Below are 27,328 nucleotides of genomic sequence, written 5' to 3' on the forward strand. Positions count from 1 at the left end.
AAAATAATTATTAATATTATTAAAAAATATATAATACGTATATTGGAAATTCGCTTGCAAATTAGGACTCGCTTAAATAATTTGGTAATTTTATATAAGGCAAGTATTTTTACTAATAATATAATATTCTTATAGTCGAGCCAATTTAATAGGCAACATTTGACGTCTATCAATTTTATCTTCGAAGAGAGGTAACCTGCTTAAAAACATCGATTAAAGTGAATTAATCGATACGGATTTGAAACATTTGTAAATCGAATTTATTAATTTATGATGATTTTTGTTCACAAATAATCAATGCATTCGATTCTAGATGTCAGATCTCGATTTTTAGAGTAACATCTCTGGTATTTAAAAAGAAAAAAGGTTTATTGACACAAAATTGTAGCGACGTCAGTTCTTCAATTCAGAAATTGTTTATTATGTTTAGAATGGTTCATCAGTAAAATGAAATCTTAAAATTACTTGTATCGGTCATTATTATTATAAATATGTAATCGTTATTGAAAAAAGTTAAGCAAATGTGCAGATCTAACAGAAAGAAATATCATGTTATTCTATGTTGTCGTTACTAGGTTACGTTGTTGAATTTTGTTGAACTGTCAAATGTTGCCTATTAAAATGGCTCTACTATAGTTAAAAATTAGTCATAGTATAAAATTTTAATTTTTACACCTCATGTTGCAACATATAACTAATAACAGTATTTCATTTTTCTGGTAAAATGTGTTTTAAAGCCATCATGTAAATTATAGCGGTAAAATACTTTAACATTATTGGTTAAAAATTCAATAAGAGCGTTTTGATTGGCTACTAATTCAAACTTATCATAATTATTTAGCATACAAGCTTTTAGCGCAATAAAAATTACTTTAACATCATTGGTTGAAAATTAACAGCATTTTAATTGGTTACGTATTTAAATCTTTTTCTCTATAAATTCTTATTAACCTTTTTTTATCTAGTCTACGTCCACAAAGAAGTAGGCATCATCCCTTCCATAGACGTATTTCTTGGCGTCAAGGTCTCATTGCAAAGGAAATTCAACGGTAAATCTACCACTAGGCCCTGTATAAGGTCTATTTTCCGATTAGCAAGCACCGGGTCCTTACGGCATAACGTTTCTGAGTTCTCCTCTTGGTACTTCTTTAGTTCTGCGAATGTGTGCACTGAGTCCGTTGGTATTGTGTGGAATACCTGAAAAAAAGTTAACAATATTAAATAAATTAATAAAGGAATTACTTTTTTCTTACATAGTGTTTAATAAATGAATAAGGAGTGTTTTTTTCCTACATATTCTATTAAAAAAACACTATATTTTGGTTACTCTAACGCCAATAAAATTCGAGATTTTTTTTCGAAGACCTCTTCGAGAAGTCTAAAATCGTGGGAGTAAACAATTAAGTTATATACTTTAGTTTCAGAAAGCATTTTCTACAGATAATATCTAGCAAGGCATTATCTAAGCATGTATTCTTAGACAATTAAGAATATTAATACAAAACAATTTTGCTAAGCCCATCCTTAACTTCGCCCACTAATACACTAACTATTAACAATCCTATAAAAAAAAATTGGTTGTCTGTAAAGTCGGTTTACTGACGATAGCAGAACGTGACAACGCCCGATTGTGCTTCTTTGTCGCTCGTTCCAAGTCTTACATGGAACGCCTCAGAGCGAGGTAACACCGCATGAGTCATGTTTTTTTGTGCGTGCAGCCGGCTTTATCGAATTATAAGACGTTGTCACGTCAAAATTATCTTTGAAAACTGACCTCTTCATAAACATCAGTGTTCCGCTTCGAAGTACCCTTCCATACATTAATATAGAACTGTTCCGCACACGGGTCATCCAAATTGACCCCCATTCTACTGGGGTCTTCATCCATGAGGCCCAAATGTTCTCTAAATAACCTCTTTCTGAGCCCTCCAGCTACTTTGCCCACGGGGAACGGTTTACCATTCATGATACCGTCTTCGAAGGTTTCGTCCTGGAAATTTGAATTTGAATTTGATTTTTCAGAAGTTTTGTATTGTTTTATGCGTAAGATATAGTATTAGTGGTGACGGAATGGTGATTCAATATCGTTCATTACAAGTTTTTAATCTCAAATTTTATGTTGTTAGTCACCTTAAATGTCATATTTTAGACACGTAATGAAACAGCATCATTATAAATCCATTTTAAATGTCAAAATATATAAGAATCCAGATAAAATAAAACGCAAAATTATGTTCTGAAGTTATAATGTTGTAAATTATGAAGCACTTACACATGTAGGGTAATGACAACATAATATACACTACTAGCTTTCCGCGGCTTCGCCCGCGCAGAAGAAAGAAAAACCCCTCATAGTTCCCGTTCGCGTGGGATTTCCGGGATAAAACCCATCCTATGTCCTTTCTCGGCTATCAAAATATCTCTATACCTAATTTCATGCAAATTGGTTCAGTAGTTAAGGCGTGATTGAGTAACAGACAGACAGACAGAGTTACTTTCGCATTTATAATATTAGTATGGATTTTGGTCTTTTACATTTTGAATTTGTCCATGACAGGGTCTGTGAGTTATCTTATTATTGGATATCAGAAAAAACACATTCTGCTACACACAAAATCACACTTCTTAATTCAAGACAAAAACAGAATAAAACCTTATAAAACCACCATCAATTCACCCAACTTTTCCTTACCTGCAGTATAACAGCAATCTCCGAATCCCGTTTCCCGATCATAGACCGATCGTTGATATTAGCGCTGCCACAGATAATATATCGATCATCAGCGATCAATAATTTAGAGTGCACATACACTAATTCTGTTAATGGCTCTCCATCTAATATAGTGTGTGTGCGCAAACCGTGGAATGTTATGTACTCGCTCGGGTCTGGGAGACCCGCTTCGTACAACCGGGTGAGAATAGCCTCGCGACTTCTGGAATGTTCGAGAAATATTTATATTTATATTAATAAATAATCTTAAAGAATATGTAAATTTATTGTTTATCGTGTATGTACGTGCCATAGATGTGTTATAAATATTGCTGTAATTGAGTTAACAGTAACTATATAGTATTCAATGAAAGCTTTTGATGATCGTTTATTCAATCACTATCTTAAATATACTAAGAGTTTCAAGTTTGTAATTGGCTCTAATATAATGTGGTTTTCACTTGTTTCATTTATACCACCGAAACTATACAAGGTCACTACAATGAGGATGGAATATGGCTGGACTTTTATTATTGTCCAGCCATTGTACCCATGGAATAAAAGATTTTATAACATTATTGTACTCATATTCATGGAATAAAAAATTGAATTTGAGTAAACTCAAATATTTATTTATTCAACTAGACTTCTTTTAGAAGCACTTTCGAATCGTCATTACATATTTTTAACAGTTACCACCGATTCGGAAATCAGTTTCTATGGAGAAGAACCGGTGAGAAACTTCATAGTTGCTCTTTTAAAATCATATCAATATTACAATTCAATTTTACATAATTTATACTAATATTATAAAGCTGAAGAGTTTGTTTGTTTGAACGCGCTAATCTCAGAAACTACTGGTCGGATTTGAAAAATTATTTCGGTTTGAGATGGCCCATTTATCGAAGAAGGCTATATATCATCACGCTAAAACCAACAGGAGCGGAGCAATGCGGATGAAAACGCGGGGCACAGCTAGTTTAAAAAAAAAGACGGGTTGCACTCCGGGAGTGGCAGCAGAAGTGAAAACTTGATTATTAACGTTGAGCATGTTTGATATCCATCCGTCTTATGCTTTTTCAATCAGGTCACGTGTCCTGACGCGAGTTTAAGATTTTATACGTTGGTTGGTTTGGTTTTGACGACGCGGTTGGCGCAGTGGTAAAGTAACTGCCTACTGAGCCGACGGTCCCGGGTTCGATCCCCGGTCAGGGCAAATATTTGTGTGATGAACTCAATTATTTGTTCTTGGGTCTGGGTGTTATTATCTATATATGTATTTATTAAATATTATATTTATCGTCGCCTAGTACCCACAACACAAGCCATAATTGAGCTTACTGTGGGACTAGGTCGATTTTGTGTAATTTGTCCTATCATATACCCAACGCCGCTAAAGAAGTTTCACTTCAATAAAATTCACCTGCATATACTCTGATAGTTCCAATGTGTGACTGCGTGCAGCGAAGTGCCGGTAGCTGCACCCACTTCACCCTCGAAGCCTGGTAGTAATGGCATTACCACGTATACGCGGAATATTTCCTTGGCTCGAAACGCACGCATTATACGGTTGAAGAGCGCTTCGCCTATCTGGAAAAGAAATGAAAAATGCCTTAAAATAAAACAGAACTCAATGAAAATTTGTAGTTTTTGCAAGCACTTAAAAGAATGATTCACGCTACACCGGGGACAGACCGTGCCACAGTCGAGAAACAAATGAAACATTATCCATAGATATTTTAACGCCAACGGCCGAGCCACGGTCAGGAATGAATTATTTCATACAAAAAGTATACAAAATTGTTAATACCGGTCGCGATACGCTTTAGTGTAAATCAACCTTAGAAGATTGTTTGATTTGATTGTCCGTGAAAATTTCTAGGATTTTTTATTAATTTATTTATTTTAATAGTGTTATTAAGTTTGGTACCAAATTCATATAAAGTCATGATTCACTCATTATTATTAAATTCTTGCTTAGACTGTCACTCAATGTTCTTCCTCGCACTAAGTACATACGGTACCGGCGGCCCGTCCCGTAGTTACTTGCCTACTATCTCCCGCGTATAAATGTTTATCATTTTCGTCATCATTAAAATAACAGTCGAGTCCAAACTCTTAAGGTTCATTTTCACACACAGCTTTTATAAACTGTACTGATTTAAAATAGTGGGTAGCTATATTATTTTATTCATATAGAAAAAAAATTAGCTAGCATTACATCACTGTATTTTATCTGTTACGTAGTATTTAGTAATCTATATTCAAAAATAAATAAAAAAAACACGTGTGGCACTCGGGGACTGCCGCGGTAAAGCTATTGCATGCTATGCCTTCAAGCCACACCTCCGCGCCCGTCGGAGTGGGGAGCGTGAGGTTTTTTCATTCGGTCCCCGCGCTCAAGGCCCGCGATAGAAGCTATGCAATAGCTTAAAATTAAATGACACTACACATACCTGATTCCTAACAATAGGATTGGTCCTTGACAGTGTTATGAAGAACTGATTCTCAATGTATATGTAATGCTGGGCCCTTGTTATTGTGTCCACATATGCTTCGTGTATACTTTGTTCCACTGTATCCGGGTCTAGGAAGCCGCAGGACCAACTTGAAACACTGCGAAGTACCTAGGTAAAAGACCATAGACTATATCATTTTTGGTATTAGTGTAAAGATGTTTTGGTACTTTATCATTTGAGTTACTGGAAACATAAGGAAAAGTGCTTCAATGAATTCGTGACTACAAAGTTGCAGGTCCAAAATTAAGCATTAAGTTTCATGTATCAATATGTGATCTATATACAATAAACTGTGTGACAATAGGCTATTATTTTCTTTAGTTCCAATGGAAACTGTAGAGAATAATTTTTACTTTAAGACTCAGATCATCGAAATTAGTATAAACTAGTGTCTAGTGGCGATGTTTGTAAAATAGAAAATTGACACATTAAAAAAATATATTTCTCTTAATTTTATTATACTTTATGTAATTTATTAATACATTACACAAAAAACTTACTTGACAAGAGACATTGGTGATATCGATGCTGAGAAGTTCATACAGGTCAGGAAGGGGTTTTATATCCGTGTAGGTTTTCGGCAGGAGATACGGGTAGTTGCTGTTTTGCCTGTATACAATAATTTATATTATACAACAGGATAAGATTAATAAAGTATTACAAATAATAACTATTAACCTATTTATAGATTTAAGGATAATTGCATTAAGATGTGATACGCCATCAGAAGAACATTTTAGAAATCTAACATATGAAAATAATGAAGCACAATTATAATTGAAAGAAAGAAAGAAAGAAAGAAAAAATATTTATTGCCACATGTTACACACACTTAATAACTACTTATATTACTAAAAAAAAATACACAATAGTTTACATGGCAATCGGGTCAGACTCAGCCATGCTGTCGGGCTTTAACACCTGAACAGCGCTGATTTTCAGTCTGCCCGTAAGTTTTTTTTTTTCCGAGGCTCACTAAGTCTACATGCAAATACAAATACCAACCAAAAACATTATTTACAGTTCTAAAAATCTTTTGCCTTGTTATTATTGATAATTAATTACAAATAATATATATTATAATATATAGATATAACAGATTTATACATAATTAGGCACATATTATGATTATATTAAATAAAATAAACAGATATTGCTATGTAAATACTCTGTTACTTAAATACTAAAAACATATAAATCTATACATATAATAAAATCGTAGGAAAGTCAAAACTGTACATTGAATATTTTTTTAAAAGAATACATAATCCATGATCTATAATCGATATAGAAGCCAAAAACATAGTTTTTAGAATTTTTGTCTGTTTGTCTGTTTGTCTGTTTGTCTGTTTGTCTGTATGTTTGTCCAGGCTAATCTCGAAAAGTACTGCATAGATTGACTTCAAATTTTGCATGAATATTACTAACAGGTCGAGTGACGCTTTTTTAAACATATTATCATGCTATCACCTCCGGGGGAGGAGCTGTGAACCTTTTTTTTTTCTTACGTATTCCGTGTATTACGACAGCGTACAATCTAAAGACTCATGTTTAAATGTTGGTTTCGGGTAAGCCATGCTATTATCTAGCTTTACACAATAAAAACTATGTCATTTACGTAATTTGGGCAGAGAATCAGTTTAATGAATTTATTAGTATACAAATTTGAAACAGCGCCATCTATGAGATTTCGTAAAAATCAAATCAATTTACATGTTTACACTACTGGACACAATGTTAAAAATTAATAATTTAAATATAATTATGTTATTTATTTATTTAACTCTTTAACCCATATCTTCCCTTCCCTATAAGGTGCGCTTATAATTCGTGTGAACTGTGAATATACTACATTTTTAAAAGTGAGGGTAGATGTTTATTATTTTAAGTCAAACTAGACACCATTACAGTGAATCTAATATTGATTGTGTTCATTGGTTACATTTTTAAAAATCTTCGTGTTTTAAAAATTCGATAACGAGGCGGGACTCGAACCAGCATTCTTTAGTGGTCGAATTTTTTCTATTCTTTATAAATTTATTGTTTATGAATTTATATTTATAAACAATAATACAAAAAGGTTAGTTCGTTGATAATTATTATTCCTTCATCATTTACATGTTGTAAGTAAAAATATACTTTGACTGTTAATACTTTTGTTCAGTATTTACCTGTATGATTATTGCTTGGTAATTAATATATTTTCATGTCGTATACCTAATTAAAAACATAAGTTTGATGTGAAACTAGCTGGATTTATTTTTACACACTCACAGTCTTATATTTTGTGTTAATGTTAAAATAGTATTAATAGTGTACAAATCATAATATTTTTTCACAATGGCATCGAATTAAACCGCGCTGTCGTTTCGTTCACAAAAAGTGAAGTTATGAGGACCGAATATGTAGCCGCCTCAACTTACGGAAACGAGAGTAACCTGCGTTGTCTGTTAGTTATTGTATAGTCGAATTTAACGTTACATGGAAATTGGAATCTAATTATATGTATACTTATATACTTATATTAAATCTGTAGAGGTCAATTCTGTACATGAAATATATTTCCTAAATAACTATCACGAGGTGATTAGGGATCGACACTGACGCCAAAAATTTTTCCGTCTGTCTGTCTGTATAACCGTTATAGAAACAAAAACTACTCGACGGATTTAAACGAAACTTGGTACAATTATTTTTCATATTCGTGAGCAGAGCAGTAACTCCATTTTTAAGCTTTCGTCGCGTGTGCAACCTAGGGGTAAAACTACACAGAAATCAAGTATGAAAGAAATGTTCTCCATATTATATAAAAAATATCTCCCGACATCATAAATGTCTATCTTTTATGGTTGAGCTTAGGAGTTCAAAGCTTTCTGATTATATTTATCTACTAGCTGTGCCCGCGACTTCGTCCGCGTGGAATAGTGACTATGGGACCTATGACCATGGGCTCAGGGTGGGGCAAGAATAATTGTTTTTATTTTCATGCTTCCACTCCCACGCCCACTCCCAGGCCCACGCCCACGCCCACGCCCACTCTTCCAACACTTCACAATTGGTACCTACCAGATCAAAGCCAGGGTAAGCGCCCCACCCAGCCCCACCGTGGCTACGCCCATGCTGAATTACTACTTAACATACAATTATTGAGTAAATTATACGTACTACCATAGATAATTAAAAGAATTGTTATTAAAGTTTCTTACTAAACTGAGCTAAAAAACTTACGTACCAACTTATTAAAGAAAATCAAGAAATGAAATGCCTAACCTATACCAAATAGTTACTACATAATATTGTAATTAAAAATTATGATTAGTATATAATATCGAAAATCAAAAAAGAAATGCCTAACTAATTCTACGTAAAATTTATTTTAAATTATGTCATATTATTTTTTAGGAACCAGGGGGGGAGAGGAGCAAATTCTATTTCCTTCCTTTCTTAAATGGATGTTTTTAATAATGTATGGTGTAGCCACTGATCAGCTTAATCGATACTCAATTTTTATCAAATCCAGCAACAAATCCAAATTAGATGTTTCCTGTCTCACGCACGTAACTAAAGGCTGAAGAGAGAGAGAGGGAGCACGTAACTAAACCGTTTAATCGAAGAAAAGTGTATAGAAAAAGGAATAAATAATTTCATAAACTTCCCGACAATCTTTAAAAATAAATTATTAAATTTCATTTTTTTCATTGCCACTTTTACCCCTATGTAGGTAGAATAAGTGGATGAACCGATTTTGATACAATTTATCTAAGAACCAGCGTCGGAAAATATGCTGCCTAACAAAAAAAAGCCGCATCTAATTCGGTTTACCTGTTAGCCAGCTACGGTGCCATAGACAGACACACACACACACACACAGAGAGATACATAGCAGTCAAACACATAACACCCGTCTTTTTGCGTCGGGGGTTAAAAATATAATACGACATAATTTAAAGGACATTTTATGTGGAAAATTTACCTATTAGAAGTAACCATAATGTTAATTTGACCCCGCCCCCCCCCCCCTACTACCTCAGCTTACCCCCAAACCCTTGGGGAATTTTGATATGATCATCTGGACATGTAAAGGAATAACTGTAGCGTATAACAGATAAATTACGTTTTATTGTACACTGTACAGTGTACAATAGAATGCCTTAGCAAATGTTCGCCGTGATTACTTATAAATTGTCATAACTTTTTTATTTATGAACCGATTGACATGAATTAAACACTAAATGTTAAATGAAGATTACCACAATACATTAGTGAAAACCGCATCTAAATCGGATAAGCCGTTTCTGAGATTAGCGTGCACAAACATACATACAAACAGACAAAAAAATTTTTAACTACAGTTTTGGGTTCAAGATCGATTTAATAATAACACCTGCTAATTTTTTTCTACATATTTTCATTGTACAGACATCGCTTTTCCACAATTTTATTATATGTATTGATGATGATGATGATTGATGATTATAACACTCTCAGTCCGTTTCAACTTAATCTAAAAAATCTTTATATCGAAATTCGAGCAAAGCTAAGAAAATGAGAAATAAGAGTTCTCAAGGATCGTTAGAGGTAAGAGGCTTACTATTGACCGAAAACAACATGTGTTATGCCGAGAACCTGAAACCGCTTCACAACGAGAATTGCGGCTCACAGCTGACCGAGAACGGCATGTACTATCCTGTGAGACCGAAACCTTCACTGAGAGGGTATAACGTCTCACAGCTGACCGCAAATGGCATATTTTATCTCGATAATCTGAAACTTTTACTCAATACACCGTTTGACAAATGATAGGGTGCACCATAATATTATTCGATCTCTTGAAGATGAACATGAGCATAAGCAATGACTAGAGTAGGGACGCGAATATTACCATTATTTGAGACAAGATTATTTGAGACAAGTACGATTAATAAGTTTGTTTAATGAAAGATAAAGAATTGAAACTATTTGGTCTCTTGAAACGGACGAATAGCGAGAGGCCCGTCTTACTGTAGACAGATTTCGAGTCTTAATGACTTAGAGGTAAACATAGAAGATCAATCTACGAATTCGGTGGTGTGGTCCGACAAATATAAAAGTGGGTTTGCTTATAACCTCACAATTGATTACAGATCATCTTCTGTATAGGCGATATTAACGTAGTATGTTATTTTTGTAATGCTTTAAAGAGGAGTAAGGAGTCGGCTTTCGTTTGAAGATACACCAGAACCTTTGAAATCACTACTTTTAGAGGAACATGTGCAATCTAAACAGTTCTTAGACAATATTCGCTATAGTAGTGCGTTTTAAATGATCCTTTGGTGCTCAACAATTATCAGAGGATCCTTTCATGCTTACTTTTAAGATACAAGGTCAAGTTTATCATTTGATAGGATCCCTTTTGCCTGAAGGCCAACCTAAGTTTCTTCAAATATATTTTTTATTCGACTACAACGAATAGTCGAATACAAGAAATCAATATTTCTCGAATATAAATTATTACAATTTTTCCTACGGTAGGGCGACGAATGTATTTTCGCATAGTAACGGAGGGGAACTCACGGGGGGTCGAGTTACTATGTAAACTAACGTAATTTAATACTTAGGTACATATTATATAATGATGCGCTCAAACTGTTAATCTACATTTAATTTAGATTATTATTTGAATTACTAAGTAATGTAGAATTTAAATCAAATTCACTCATGTTTTCCTCGGATTTTCGATGTCCTCCGATTTTAAGATTTTCTTATCAGAGTATTCAATTTTAATGTAGTTAATTTTTATAAGAGACAATTAAGAACATTCAAAAATAAAGTGTCACGTATTTTTTTTAAACGACGAATGACGAAAAACGACGTAATCGCGGACGAAGTCGCGGGCAACAGCTAGTAATATATAGAAGGATATATTATATCATACATTCGCAATCAACAATTTGCTTTATTGGGGTGTCCAGTTTGATATTTGTCCGTTCAAAAGTATCACTCTGTATTTATGCTTGAACGATATATATGACATATTAAGTTTCAAGGGTGGAGGAAGGTCATTCCAAATCTTCGAGGCAGAATACTTGAAACCACCCTTAAAACCCGACGTGTGGTGCTTCGGTATTACCAATGCATTGCTACTTCTACCTCGTGTATTCTTACCATGGTACTCCTGGGTCCATTTCAATTTTTCATAGAGGTAGACAGGAACTCCAGTGTGTACCAATCTATGTATCAGGCCTGCTAGATGCAACTGTCTACGACCAGCCATCTTTAGGATCCTTCGGTTATTTAGGTAAGGTGTGATATGTGCACGCTTTGGTATACCGAAGCAAAAACGGGCGCACGCATTCTGTACACGCTGAATTGCTCGTTCAGTTTTAGCGTACAAGCGGGGACCATATACCGTATCACAGTAGTTAAAGTGGGACAGAACCAATGACTCTGTAAGCATTATTCTGGACCGCTCTGATAGATCTTGCCTGAGACCATACAAGACTTTCAATCTGTAAAAGGCATTTCTGATAGTGAGATTTATATGATCGTCATATTTAAGCTGTCCATCCAAAACTATGCCGAGATTTTTAGCCTTATCCACTTCAACTAACTGTTTATTATCGATCTTTATTTCCAAATTAAGATTTTTTATTTTTTTTATTTGATTTTTTGTACCTAATACAATGTATTTGGATTTGGATCCATTAAGTACCAAAGCATTCTGTTTAGCCCACATTGACACCCGTTCTAAATCTTCATTAATTTGACGTGATTTAATTGTGAAGTCTTAACACTCACATATTCATATTTATTGTAATTTATTCATAGTGACGCGAAGAATTTGTGTAGTGTTGGTGTAGTGTAATTTAACTTATTTCCATTTAAATATTTGCACACCCAGAAAGTGGGTAGAATGTATTAGCGCCTTAACATTGTAATAACACCTTTTTTGTAACTATACATTCTTGTAAATAAATGAAATTTGAATTTGAATTTGAAAGAAATTATTATCAAATCACTTTGTTTCATTTGACACTATACTGGTGTCTACATCATATATAAATAAATAAAGTATGATTCATGGTACACCGTGCCGGGAACGGGCCGTACCCGAGTCGGGAAACAAATGAAACAACATCCATACACATTTCAACGCCGTGCCCCGTCCGTGCACGGCCGAGCCACGGCCAGTCATGAATCACTTCCTACAAAAAGTATACAATAATGTCTCAAAATCTGTTTACATATATATTGTATTTATTAGTATATATAAATGTTTATTAATATATGTATAAGCCACGAGGAATGTTTATATTTGTAGTACATATTATTATAATAAAATCTTTAATTTTTAATTTATTATGCACCACTGTCCACCATACTCAGCATTTGTCCTAGTCGATTGGGTTGCCTGGCAGAGATCGCTGTCAGCGATAAGGCCGCCCTCTGTACATTGATATTAGTTATTATGTGTTTTAAATTGTCCTATATGGTGTACAATAAAGTATTTTTCATTCATTCATTCATTCAATAATGCTTGATCGGGTCCCGGACGGGACACGGTCCGGTCGGTCGGTGTAGCATAAATGAGCCTTAAATATGTGTTTAAAATCCCCTTACCTAGCCTTCTCCAATTTAATAGCGTTCCACCGTTGCACAAAATGCCTGGCCACATCCCTCGCGGCGGCGCCACCGAGCATCACCCCCACGTCGTGCCACGGCATGCGGGGGGTGGTACTACGGTCTACTAGATCTAAGGGAAATTAGTAATATTTTCAATTATTGTTATATGTTGACAAGTTTTCATAAAGTATAAGTTTAGTTTATCGATTTTTTGTTTTTTGAAGTGAAACTTCTTTATGGGGGTTGGAAAAAAATTTAGTGTAAGTAACATTTTTTCGTTACGCGTGACATTTTTCCGTTACGCGCCATCTTTTTCTTATCCACGCGTGATTCGACGTATTTCTGTAAAGTTGCATACACTTCGTAAATTATTTTTTGAAAAATAAGGTCATAAAAAAGTTTCACTTCTTGCGTGTGTACACTAGTACACGCACACATTTTTTTTAATAATCGATAGGCAGACGTTCGACCACAATTCCACCTGATGGAAAGCAGCAATGTGGTCTTCTTGGGTGCACGTCTGCCTAGGAGGACCTAGGCAGACGGCTCCTGCCTATTCAACCTAGCTTTGAAGAGGTCCAGGTTGTATTGCTCAGGAAAAATAATGGTAGGGAGTGAATTCCATTGTTTGGCTGTTTTAATTATGAAAGAAGACTCGAAGCGACGAGTTCGGCGAGAACATTTATGTTCATTTATAGCAAATTCAACTAAACAAAATTCACTTTCCTTTATAGGTGGTGTAACTAATACGATTTTTTTACGTATAATATAGATTTCAATTGTTTGACAATATATTACATCAGCCCTTACATTTACAATGAAAAATAAATTTGATAAATAAATGATGTTTCTTAAAATTGTAAGAATGCGTAACATTTTTTTAAGTACTATATCATTACTATATGTACTTTAATTTAAAAGAAATATCACCATCCACATCTGGATGTAACATTTCAAACAATATTTTCTTCACATATTTTAATCTTTATATTGAAACTTGGACGTAACACAAAACCTGTAACTACGAATTATTTTACAATACTATTTCAAATATTAAATAGCAATATAATATTTTAATGTCGTATAATAAAAAAAATGTTGTGTGGTTTTATGAAACCACGGTAAAAGTGAAACTTAGGCACAAAATTATCGTATTTATACGATAATTATCGTATGGTTCGACCGTCACGCGACATGCGCTACACAGACCAAAAAGTTTGAGACGATTTAATAAAAGTTTCACTTTAATATTTTAACGTCGCCTATTTGATGACATAAATCTATAACTTACCCACAAACGGTGAGTCTAAATTGTTGAAATCCTTAACAATAAAATTAACATAGTCCTTCCCGATCCACAGTTTTGAGTTCCCCTCCACTCCTTCTAGAACTTTCTTTGTACTTTCTGTTATTACACGACCTTCAACCACCTGAAATAATAGTAAAATGAATTAAATGTTTTGTATAAACAAATGAACGATTGTAATTTTGACTTTTAAATGTTGATTTCAATTATTTTATTTGAATTTATATTTCATATGCATACACGCACGCACTCACTCACACACACACAACTCATTCCTCTTTAATTAATGTTTGTTAGCTTCCCTCTCTCTCTCTCTCTCTCTTCAGCCTTTTTCCGTCCACTGTTGGACATAGGCCTCTCCTAAGGCGCGCCATAGAGCTCGGTCTTCAGCTTTTCGCAGCCATTGAGAACCAGCAACACTGCGTATATCGTCGCTCCACCTCGCTACAGGGCGCCCTGCACTACGTTTGCCGAGTCGCGGTCTCCACTCTACAACGCGTTTGCCCCAACGATTATCCGTTCGGCGACAAGTGTGGCCAGCCCACTGCCACTTCAGCGTATTAATTCTCTGAGCTATGTCGGTCACCTTCGTTGTCTGGCGAATGACTTCATTTCGGATTTGATCCCGCAGAGAAATACCGAGCTATCTCTCTCTCTCTCTCTTCTTTCTTTCTTTCTGTCTCCATAGCACGCTGAGCGACTTCAAGCTTCCCTAGCGTCTTTATAATCCGATTAAATAAATAAACGAATAAATATATTATAGTTTTACACTTACCTCAGCCAAAGGCGCGGGCTCATCACACCTCTTAATATTAATACCCAACGCGTCCGTCAAGAGCACTTCATCATTCGACCTTGCATACTTTTCCGCCTTTTTCCGTTCCGAATCATCGAATTTCTGTTCATTTCTTTCCTCTTCATATGGCGGGTAAATAATTCCGATAATTTCCTTCCCCCTATCGGTTAGTTTATCTAGAACATTCCTTTTATCGTCTTTATCGAGGGTAGTTATTAGTAAATGGTCTCCCGGTTCTAGGACAGGTAAATCCGGATTTGTTACGTTTGCCGTTTCTGTCTGTTGTGTTTGTGGGTCTGGTTCTTCTTGAATTACACTAGAATCAGTTTTGTCTTATTTATGACACATCTTTGAAAAAAAACTCGTAACGAATCGCTAATTTGTTCGCACAATATTATGCATTAGTGAACAACTACATTCACAATGACGCTCTAAAATTGTCCACAGCTAAACTCTGCTATAAGTATATTGGGCAGAGTTTTCTTATGAGCGATTTTGAACTTTATTGCCACAAAATAAGATGTTAATTTGAGTTAATGTTAATGTACACTTATTTACAAAGCCACACGATTAAAATTCTAACTTTTATTGTAGTTTTATGCACTTCTAATTTAGAAAGCTTGATTAAAAATGCAAATACAATATAGTAAATAAACACAAAACTCACTCAGTATACCCAATAACCAACTCTTTAGTGGATCTAGCCAACTCAATCGCAGGTCCATCGTACAAATGCACTTGACCAGCGCCCGGCGAACTTGAGGTTTTTTTCTTTGACCTTATAGACGTTTTTGGGTGCGATATATTGCCGAGGTCTGTTAATCTGAAATGTAAAATCGACTTTATTGCTTTGGACATATGGTTGTAATCAATACAGCAATAAAATCATATGTTATAGATTGATATTTTTGTGTCAAGATGTGCTAGTCAGTATAAGAAAAGTATAATTTTGTGAAGATAACTAGATAGTTTTTACAAAAATGTTCACAGGTGTTTTTTAAGTATGATTTTAATAGTACTACTATACTAGTCTTTCAGTCAGTATGATGTCACAATATAGCGCTGAATCGATCTTATTCTTAGTTTAATCGCATAGTATAGACATCACTACATAGTATAAAACAAAGTCGCTTTATCTGTCGCTATAAAAAAAAAATTCTTTAATGACAAAAGATTTTACATTTTGAGATATTGAATTCTCTGACTCCCAAACTAGGCAAAAACCAGGTGATGCAGGGTATATCCCTATGTATGCTTAAATATTTAAAACTAGATTTCCGCCCGCGGCTTCACCCGCGTTTTCAAAGGAAAACCCGCTAGTTCCCGTTCCCGTGGGATTTCCGGGATAAAACCTATCCTATGTGTTAATCCAAGTTACCCTCTATATGTGTGCTAAATTTCATTGTAATCGGTTCAGTAGTTTTTACGTGAAAGAGTAACAAACATCCATACATCCATACATCCTTACAAACTTTCGCCTTTATTATATACTAGATTTCCGCCCGCGGCTTCGCCCGCGTTTTCAAAGGAAAACCCGCATAGTTCCCGTTCCCGTGGGGTTTCCGGGATAAAACCTGGCCTATGTGTTAATCCAAGTTACCCTCTATATGTGTGCTAAATTTCATTGTAATCGGTTCAGTAGTTTTTACGTGAAAGAGTAACAAACATCCATACATCCATACATCCTTACAAACTTTCGCCTTTATAATAGTATTAAGATTAAGATAAGATATTAAGATAAGATATATTAGAATAAGATATTAGACTAAGCAACGGAATTTGATGCGGTTTTTTCAATAGATAGAGTGATTCTCGAGGAAGATTTTAGTATATATGTTATTAGGTTTTAGACAAAGCGGGCGAAGCCGCGGAAGGAAAGCTAGTTTAGAATAAAACAATAAATACCTATGCTTATGATCGTCCCAGCGTCCATAGCACAGATCGATGCCTCCTAAAAACGCGACACTTTGGTCCACACATACAATTTTTTCATGATGTGCCCAAAAGAATACACCCACTTTAGCGTGATCTGGGTGACGGAATACCTATAAGATTTATTCATTAATGTTAAATTTAATGTGGCCTGTTGAGAGATAAATAACTTTAGTTATGTTTAAAAATTCCCCAATACATACTTTTCACGTAGTATGTAAAACCATGTCACGCGACAAATGGAATATTTTAGGATCACTTTAGTAAATACCCCATGTATTGTCAAAAACCCAATTATTATTAATTGTTTTTTTTAATAAAAATATTTATTTATTTGTCTATACTTTTAGCAGTCTCAAAATAGAATTGAATTCACCTTACCTTAATATTCTCGCTGGCCAGTCGACTTTTACTGTAGAAACTGTTTATACCGAGCGCCATTTCTACTTCTTTGTACAGCATTATAAATATTTTCACACCTTGCGCCTGTAAAACAAATATTCAATTGTAATTATATTATAACTTACATATTATAACCATGGCTGGTTATTGCATTCATAATATGAATTTGCCAGTCTGTTTAATTCAAGGTGTAAACTGTCTGGAAATAAGAGGTAATACGGCCACTGATGTAGGTTTAGCACTTGCTGAAAATATTTCTGATAGCTTAATTTAAAACTTTTTGACGTAAATTTCATACTCGTGAATTTACTGATAGGCTCAACAGAATATTTTTATAATTCATTCCTTACCGCTTTCCGCTTCAACAAAGTATCCAGCCTCCAATAATCCCCATTTAGAGCTGGTCTCTTCATATATATCTCTGGGCTCAGCCACCAATCGGCTATGAAGATCTCCTCTCTGGCTAGCTCCATAGCATCAGCTACAGCAGAGAGATAAGGCGAGCCATCCACGAACATAGCCACCGGGGTAGACGGTCGGGGGGGAGCGAATGAATGGTGGACGTTTGGGTAGGTGAAGTCACGGGCTGGAAAAAATAGAAATCTTTAATTTATGAATGTATAATACTCGCGTAAAATCAAACACTAAAAAATAGAAATAATTTTAATATTACAACTTAAATAATTAACTTATTTATTTAAAAAGTTGCGGCTTTGTACAGAAAATTAAAATAGGTATCTAAAAAAATTAACAAAAATCTTGTGACGTGAGCCATATCAGGTAAATATTGAAACATTCTTATTGACAATCAATTCTGTACTTATTCGGTAAACATGTAATTCCCAACTCACCACGCCACTTGGCACAGACCTGCACCATTCAAATTTGAACCTTATTCCCTACACATTAACATCGAAATCTGGACTGGTTAGACAATTACATCTTAATAATGAATTAACCTCATAAATTTTGAACCTTATTCCTCTTTAACTAAGAATAAAAATCCCAACTCACCAGACTGATTGGCAACAGTTTTCAAGTAATGCATCCACTCCTTGCTTTTCCGTTTCGTCCAACACTTGATAACGAGCTGTCTGTGTTGATTGAGTATTTGTAATCCATTGCTAAGTCCCGTGGAGTACATACCGCTTGATACTTCGAAACTGTGGAAAAAAAAAATATTATATAACGATAATTATAGAAAAATTAAATTATTAATATTAAATATGACTTTATAATTTATATGTAACAATACTCACTTTTCCAGGAAAACTGTAAAACATTAATTAATCATAAATATTTGTCACAGACCACAGAATTTACGAATTAAAAATTATGCTATATATCCATTTTTGGTAATACCCACCAAATTAAAAAAAAAATAAGACCTATTAAAAATGCTCACCCTTGATCAAACAGCATGACGCCTTTAACAACACCATCGCTGGGTCTGATATACCCGAAGAAGGTGTCTTTCACAAATAACCATCTCTCTTGCCATTTTGCGCATACAAGGCCAGTACAGAAATAATTGCATCTGAAGAATTGAAAAGAGATTTAAGGTACTAAATATAAATCTTTCATAACTATCACAGCATTAATAACGACCATAAGTTAGTGTATGGTACACTAGAATCTAGTTTAGTGACTAAATAGTGTATAGTCTCATCTCAGAGTACACTAAAACAATTCCCCCTCTTTAGGCGCGTTGAGAGTAAAATTTCAAGGTCGCGTCATGGCAATACCGTCACGTGATGGAGTACGGCGTCGATTTTGGTATCTTTGAAGCTGGTTTTCTGACAAGTGTGTGGGCACACACACTTTTTTTAATGTTCATTTTTATAGCAATAGATAGAGAACTTACAAATGTTTTTTTTATTATTTTGGTTTAAATATGAATCACACAGTCTCACCGCACACACACCATGTTGCCGAGCAGCCCGCAGCAGTTGCAGCCCGCTTGCCCGGGCCGAGTGGATCCTGTCCTTTTTTCTATCATACCCTCCTTGCCTTTTGACCCTAGTTCCGTTATGAACGACATTTGTGATACCTCTAGAAATTCCACCTGCAATTAGAGGTTATTTTTTGATCTGGTGCAGAAAAGAAAATATGTTTTAATTCTGTTACGGTAATTTAAATGCTAGTAAACGGTCTCCGTCTAGTCCATACCATTTGGAAATTCATCTCAAGTGTATTGTGATAGGAAGAAAGAGAAATTTCCAGTCTCCTTGTGATTAAGAAACGATTGATTTCATATCTGTGATATAGATTTTGTTTTTAAGTAAACCTTTTAGATGAAATTGCTATATTCTGTAGATGCCTATACTTTTGTATGGGTATGTATCGGAAGTCTAGACATTTAAATTGATTAGACGATACGTGTACAGATCAGTTATTAGTGTAAGAATTTGTTAGTGAATTTCATAAAAAAATATTGGAACAATAATATTGCGTAATTTTATTGACCTACATCGAATACAAAACAGTTTATCCTACCACAAATAAATACCAATAACAGTACATAATCAAATGACTCACAGTCTCATGGTGGTTCCTATAAATAGATATATTGAGCAAGTTGTATAAGTACTCCTCCAGTTGTTTCATACGCAGTTGAATGCCTTCGTATGTGATCATCACTTCGGGCTTACGGGGAAATCTGTTATCGGTAATTATCATGTTCAGTAATTATCAATAGCTTATATATGGATTATAATGTATAAGGCATGCTTATTATATGGTAGGAACTTTCCTATTGATTTTATTATAGTTTTGATTCAAGTGTGTAATTTCTTTTAAATGTAATAAAGGGCCAGTTAAATTATATACATATACTATAGTTGCAGTGTTTGGCTGCATTTATTAAATGTTTTAATAGTTCATATGAAAGTCAGCCTAAATGTAGGAAAATAAGAAAAGGATAAATACAACATTAAAATTAAATCATTACCTACATGAAAAATTGTCTAGTCCAGTTGAAACTGGACAAATTCTAGAGATGTTCTTTTTGGCTTATCCATCATTTAAATCGACAAATGAAATTAAAAAAAAATTATATATCACAATTTATGGGGAAACTAGTTCTTCACAATTAAAACAAAAATCATTTACCTACATGAAAAATATATCAGGAAATAATTAAAATTTAAAACCTACCTAGGCAAAGCGCCTTTCCGTTTTCTAGGCCTAGGTTCCCGCCGCTTCAGGTTGCTCCCCGGCAGCGCTTCAAGCGCCATCCTTTCAGCCTTCTCCTCAGTATCGACCGTGTTCTTGAAACTCGCCCGTCTAGTTTTATGCGCTTTAGTGGGAAACGGGATTTTCAGAGATGTCCTATAAAGCGCTAATTGTTGGTGTAGGTATAATATGTGTTTGTATCGCTTTTTGATTGTCCATTTGAAATCCCCGTGCTGTAGATTTATTGTATACCTAGATTGAGACATATGGTTATTAATGGATACGTTAAATGTATTGCGTTATTAATAATAATTCGACTAAATGGGTATAATGAGAGCCGAAGCCGTTTTGGGAATGTTGGTTCATTAAGCTGCTATTACAACAATTGTATTTGTGCACACGTATGTTCAGAACTTTGACGTCATAGTGACGTCTATTTGCTGGTATGTCGTAATCATGTGTGAATTGAGATGGGATAAATTAGGGTTCCATAGACCCATGTTAACGTTTTTGGTAAAAATATTAAGCTAAACGAGAAATTTTCTATATACCGTTTTGTTATGTAGGTAATCATTATCTAATAGGTTAATGTCTAATTCGACTATTTTATCTATACTATCTTCTAGTATCTAACTTATCTTCTTATTGAACTTCGCAAATCTAAATATTATCAATAATTTACATACAAATCTACGTCAACCTTAGCAAAAAAAACTATAAATCACTACTGCAGTATATGACACATCGAAATGTATGAGGTGCTATTGTTTTGCTTACGATATTATCAGTTTTTACAAATTATGTGCGTCATGTGTTAAACGTAATTACATATTCTGTTTGACATAATGCGTACATTTACGTAAATCACATGTTTAAAAATAAAAACTTATAACCGAGCTCTTATACTAAAAAAATAATTGAACTAGGTATTAATTACACTACATATTATTAAATTAACAACATACTTTTAGAAAATTTGTAAATTGTTCATTTCTGTGTACATCCCTTTCATATTATTTAATCAATCTATTTTAGAACCTATGAGAGAAAAATATTCGTTAATAAAGAATTCTTAGAACATTTTACAATATTATAAAATTAGTTTTGTTTATAAAACTCACAAGTTAGGATTCAATAGGTGTGTCGTAACGCTCCTTTCGTTCTCCACGAATCTGACCTTTATTTCAACAGCCGGAATGAACACTTTTCTATGCACCGATTTAAACTTTATTGGCGGCGCGTGGATACTTCTGTATGGTACGGATTTCACGAGCGGCGCTGAAACAAAATAAATAATCTATTTGAGTGTGCGTATTATAAATAAAAACATCCCGAATTCTTTCATATTTCTTTACGTAAACTATTTATAATAAACCTAGAATAGAAATAAGAATGCAAATATTAATGTTTGATGAAGGAAAGATATTACAATCTATAATAAAAACATTTTTTTGTTGCAGATTTCATTCCAGAGGCATGTCAAGAAGTGCCACTTATAGAAGTACTTATTAAAAACTATTAGAAATATTTGAACTTGTTTCACTTAATTAATTATTATTGTTAAAAAAATTTCACTTCATATCTTATCTTTTAATCAACTCGACAATAAAAGTTTTTAGAATGAATCATTAGAATAGATATTAATTAAAAATACACGACAGACATATAACTTATCTTAAGGTCTTTACTCCCTGATATAGATAAAAAGAACTGATGTACTTATTTAACCCATTGAGCCCCGAACGGCCCAATCGGTCCACGACACAATAGATTTTCTATTGTGTCTGTGATTCCGGGGCCTGAGTTATTAATAATATTATTTCATGGTTAGTAATATTATTTATTATTATTTATTACTAACCATAAATTTATTAATAATTAGTAATATTATTTGTCGGCGTCTTTGCTTTTTATCTACTAGATATATCAATAGCTGAATGGTGAGTTAAAATATCTAATCTTGAGTCAGTAATGTAAACACTCAAATAATAATTTTGGTAGATGATGAATCATTAAATTGAATTGAATTCAAGAAAATTTTAAATGAAGATGTCCTTAATTGGTTTATACTATGCACTATATAAAAACAAGTTCAAATCTATAATTTGTTGCAGATAATAAGTTTTACTAAATATATAAGTATGTACTAGAATATCTACGAAAAAAAATTAGCACTCTTCCTCATTGAGATGAAATGGTGTTGTCGCAGGCTACACATCCAAGCAGTATATACCTACAGCAACCTTAAAATTTGGCGGCGTTGCCAAACCGACGCCAAGTTGGGTAAATACCAATCATTTCAATAGTACGTACGCTGGCGACGTTGCCATGGCGACTTAGTGAGGCAGAGCCCTTATTTTATGATAATAAATACAGTTAAATTAAATTCTGTAAATTATTAACAAACTACACATACACACATACATTTACTTCATCAATGATTTAAATAAATTTTAAACTTTAAACTTTGTTTGTAATAAAAATAATGATTGTAGCATAAAAAAATCTTACCTGAAGCATCTGTTTCCTCTTTACACTTGTCTATTTCAATTACTGACAGAGATTCTGGCACAGCGAGACATTCATCGAAGTCTGAATCCAAGCCTGGCGTCAATGAGTCCAATGTTTGAAATACTCCTTGAAGACAATCACCGGGGGTGGAAGGGGTCGGTGGTTCCATAGCTTGGTTTGTGTAACCGTATAGTTCTTCATCTGGAAATAAAATTTATGTTTATTACTGATTTATTATGGATGGTGAACTTGTTGCATGAATGTTACCAGGACTGGCAAATAACTCAGCTAATTGGTGGTAAAAAGTAAAACTTTGTCATGATGATTCAAAAGCGCTTCTAGTAGAAGTTTTATTGAATAAATAAATATTTGAGTTTGAGTGATTACTCTCATTGAATTCTTGATTTTATTGGTATTAAAATCGTTATATGTACCCAAAAAACAGGAGTTTTAATGCAATTAAATTGAAGTTTTCAAAATAAATTATGATTTAGTATGAGCATATACCAATATTAATCAGAGACAGAGAAATCCATGGGTATAAATACTACAATATTCCTACATATACAGTACTAGCATTCCGCCTGCGGCTTCGCCCGCGTTTTCAAAAAAAAACCCGCATAGTTCCCGTTCCCGTGGGATTTCCGGGATAAAACCTAGCCTATGTCACTCAGAAATGATGTAGCTTTCCAACAGTGAAAGAATTTTTCAAATCTGCCAAGTAGTTTCGGAGCCTATTCAATTCATACAAACAAACAAACAAAAAATCAAACCTTTCCTCTTTATAATATTTGTATAGATACACTATAAGAAATCAACTGTATTTATGAGGTACAAGCATATTATTTTAGGTATTCAGATATTATAATTTTGCATCTGCCAATGAAGTAAATTTTTTTGTATAAGAAAAAGTTTGCAAGGTCCAATCAGTCATGACATTTTTTGCCCTTGTAAGTATGAGCTTTTTGTTAAATAAAATTCATTGTAAAAAAATATTAACAAAACTAAACAACATAAGTAACAGAAATGGAAAATAAATTATATATAATGCTGAATGTTGAATTTTTTGTTAGTGAATTTAGTCTCAATCTTATCTTGCAATATGTAAATAAAATTCAAACAGAGATTGAAAAAAGTAGGACAGGAATTCGCCAATCATCACTATTTGTATATAGCATATCAGTTTTTATCACATCGAAAACTTATTGTTTTTATTAGTTAATGATAATGAAATTTTTTGGCAAATGTTTAAAATATCATTATTTAAATACTAGCTTTCCGCCTGCGGCCTCGCCTGCATTTTCAAAGAAAAACCCGCATAGTTCCCGTTCCCGTGGGATTTCCGGAATAAAACCTAGCCTATATTGCTCAGTGAAGATGCAGCTTTCTAATGGTGAAAGAATTTTTGAAATCGGTCGTGAAAAACATACATACATACATACATAATTACAAACCTTTCCTCTTTATAATATTAGTATAGAAGTATAGATCACAAAGTTTTTTATAAGACAGGTGAACCAGAATAAAATAACTAAGAAACTGTATATGAAGTTAATCAGAAATGATGATGATATTTATTCTATTTATGCAGCTTAACTTGATTTTAATTCCAGCTATCTATACAGGTAACTTGGTGTCTTATTCTTATTACTTAGAATTACATTATTTAAGGATTTTTTACACTTTGCAATGAAAATAAAATATTTGTTGAGACAGCAGTACTGTTACAAATACACATTAACCTGTAAAGCATAAACAGTATAAATGAAAATCTCAGTAAAGTTATGATGATTTGGCATAATGGTTAGCGAGGCATAATTATTTTTAGTTACAACACTAATACATAACATACTATAAAGAAAATTATTGACTAACAAGTACAAAAAACCTGTTTGTTATAAATTTACAAACGCAAAGACTATTAGTAACAACAACATCCTCCACACCAGCCTAGCTAAAGCCTCACTTCCTGAAAAAAATCCATTCTGCCAGATGTTTCACACAAACACATAACTGATAACACTAAACCACTTCACACACTACCTCGCTTGATAAGATTATGGAAACTAAGAGTTAAATCTTTCCGTTCCATAGGCCTGTTGTCACTGACACCAGAACAACCACTTGTTCTTCTGTATGGGTACTGATTCGCGACGTTCTGGTCATTACACAGCACGTATCTAATACTGGAGTACATAATCTATAGTAGATAAGATAACAAGCATCGATTTCAGTCGTTGAACGACCTCCTATACGGTAGTGTCGTTAAATAACGCAGAAATAACGATTAATTGAAAAAATAATTCAACGTTGGAGACGAGAAGCTATGGTTCATTGAACAAGACTATTTCAAGGCTTCATTTAAGTCATGCGATTAGAAATTGATACTTACAAAACAATTCTGGAATTATTTTAGTCCAGTGCGCTCATCTATTTAGTTTAATACATTACATACATACTGTGAGAAACTTAGTTTAATATGAACTATAAACTTTATTAGATCCCGTGTGAATCACTCAGTTAATTACAATTGCTGCAAGGTCTTTTACAGTATAAAAAAACATGAACTATGTAGCCTTATAAAAGTTTATCTCATTGCCAAGTTTCTACTTCAGAAACAGTCAATGATCAATCAGTCATTAACTTTTAATTTGACAGATGGATACAAATGACGTAATCAAGCAAGTGTTGCAATAAATGGCTATATAATATTAAAACCTCCCTTTTTTGAAAGACACAAAAAAATAAAATATAATGTCCATGAAACACCACTCTTCCTATTTTCATTTTTTTCATAATAATAATTTAATAAAAAAAAAATTTCACCATCAAAGATAATCAGTAAAGCGTTATTAAAATGGCATGGTATCTGTAGGGGAAGAGAGCACAAGAAGTATAGTTTAGTGTACCTACTATAACGATTTTGATTCTGAAGCATCAAAATGTAGAGATGCTTTATATTATCATTTGGAACTGTTATGATTTTTAAGCCATTGCATAGCTTCTATTGCGGGCCTTGAGCGCGGGGACCGAATCGAGAAATTCCGTAACGAAAAAAACCTCACGCTCCCCACTCCGACGGGCATGGAGGTGTGGCTTGAAGGCATGCTATGCAATAGCTTTACCGCGGCCGGCGGCAGTCCCCGAGTGCCACACGTCTTTTTTTTAATATAAGTCATTAAAACGAAAACTATCAAGAGCATTCAGAAAATTATCCAGAGCATTCATTGTGATCCTACATTGTGAAATGGTAGAAAATTCATAAGTCTTGAAATATATGAGAAACGTCTGATATTAATAGTTATGAATATAAATAAAGTGGTGTTATTTACAAAATTGGATAAGAATAATCCTTAATTGCTAAAAACGTTAAAATTTACCTGAGTGCAGCAACAATACTAAAATACTTAAGAAATTACAAAGACAATTGCTTCACAATTGTAAATTTTTCAACGCCTGTGGATATTTATTGCAAAATTGTTTGTATGCGATTGTGATACGAGTTTTGTAAACGATTTGGGAGATATCATCTTATTTTTGTCACAATAGATGTACATATATAGGGTATGAATGTATGAATGTTTAACAAGATAGACAATAGACAATAGACAATAGACAAACATTTATTCACAAAAATAACACATTATTACAACTGACAATCACAATACTTAACATAGAAAAAATACAAATACAAATAAAAAACACCAACACATGACAATTTAATACATAATAAATAAATAAGTAAATAGGTTGCTAATAAGTGTTATGGCTGTGAAAGGGTCCTGGCTCAGCATATGTCATGAGTCGGCTGACTCATGACGCTGTTAATTCTGCCAGAACCCAGAAGGCAGATGGAACCAAAAAAAAATGGAAAAAAAGAAAAAACTTAAACCAGAAATAAAATAAAAAATAATATAATAGGCAGTATAAATAGATATAATAATATTATATTATAATATTATAATATTTATTAATATGGTATTATTTACAAAGATTTAAATGCAAGGATGAAAGAAAGTTGGTATATACATACACACACATACATTTCAAAAGTCACAAGAAGATCAGGACAGAAGAGTAATTAAAAAATAATGTTTATACAAGTGTAATATGGAATGAATAATAAGAGGGATACAAAGATGCGTGCAGTGCGGCTTACGGGGAAAGAAGCTGAAGCGACATGAGATACTTTTTGTATGCACGTCGGAAGCGAAATTTAGTCTGCAGACATTTAATAGGAGGTGGTATATTGTTCCAGCATTTGGTAGCAGCGTATCTGAAACTCCCACGAAATGCTGCAGTTTTGTGTGACGGCACTGACAACTCCTTGGTTACACCCCTGACCTCATTTCTGCTTGTTTGACTTCGCCACAACA

At 33.7% G+C, this 27,328-nt stretch overlaps 1 protein-coding gene across 1 annotated transcript; it reads right to left on the bottom strand.

The window, feature by feature from the left end:
• Positions 1–639: 639 nt before the first annotated feature.
• On the bottom strand, positions 640–25,262 carry Pld (Phospholipase D). The gene is made up of 21 exons (XM_090110503.1): positions 24,996–25,262; positions 22,953–23,153; positions 21,563–21,719; positions 20,424–20,693; positions 19,806–19,926; positions 19,181–19,332; positions 18,673–18,804; positions 18,282–18,430; positions 17,618–17,853; positions 17,247–17,351; positions 16,839–16,978; positions 15,601–15,756; positions 14,913–15,249; positions 14,123–14,261; positions 12,829–12,961; positions 5,730–5,838; positions 5,167–5,337; positions 4,134–4,300; positions 2,693–2,933; positions 1,775–1,990; positions 640–1,197 (listed from the first exon to the last, which is right to left on the bottom strand). The coding sequence occupies exons 1-21, from the start codon at positions 25,147–25,149 to the stop codon at positions 967–969; spliced, it is 3,717 nt and encodes a 1,238-aa protein (XP_089966629.1). The 5' UTR covers positions 25,150–25,262; the 3' UTR covers positions 640–966.
• Between the last annotated feature and the right edge of the window lie 2,066 nt (positions 25,263–27,328).

The sequence above is a fragment of the Colias eurytheme genome, chromosome 15 (assembly GCF_061535395.1).
Source record: "Colias eurytheme isolate Ceu_HAF_F1 chromosome 15, ilColEury1 Martin Lab GWU primary, whole genome shotgun sequence".
Taxonomy (NCBI): Eukaryota; Metazoa; Arthropoda; class Insecta; order Lepidoptera; family Pieridae; genus Colias; species Colias eurytheme.

Bases quoted from the DNA above. Each gene is read 5' to 3' on its own strand.
- Pld (XM_090110503.1), bottom strand. From the start codon at position 25,149: ATGTACTCCAGTATTAGATACGTGCTGTGTAATGACCAGAACGTCGCG. The intron at 17,854-18,281 runs GTGAGTTGGGAT...TATTTTTTCCAG, and splicing joins AACTGTTGCCAATCAGTCTG to CCCGTGACTTCACCTACCCA. The intron at 5,338-5,729 runs GTAAGTTTTTTG...TCTTTTACCTAG, and splicing joins TCACCAATGTCTCTTGTCAA to GTACTTCGCAGTGTTTCAAG.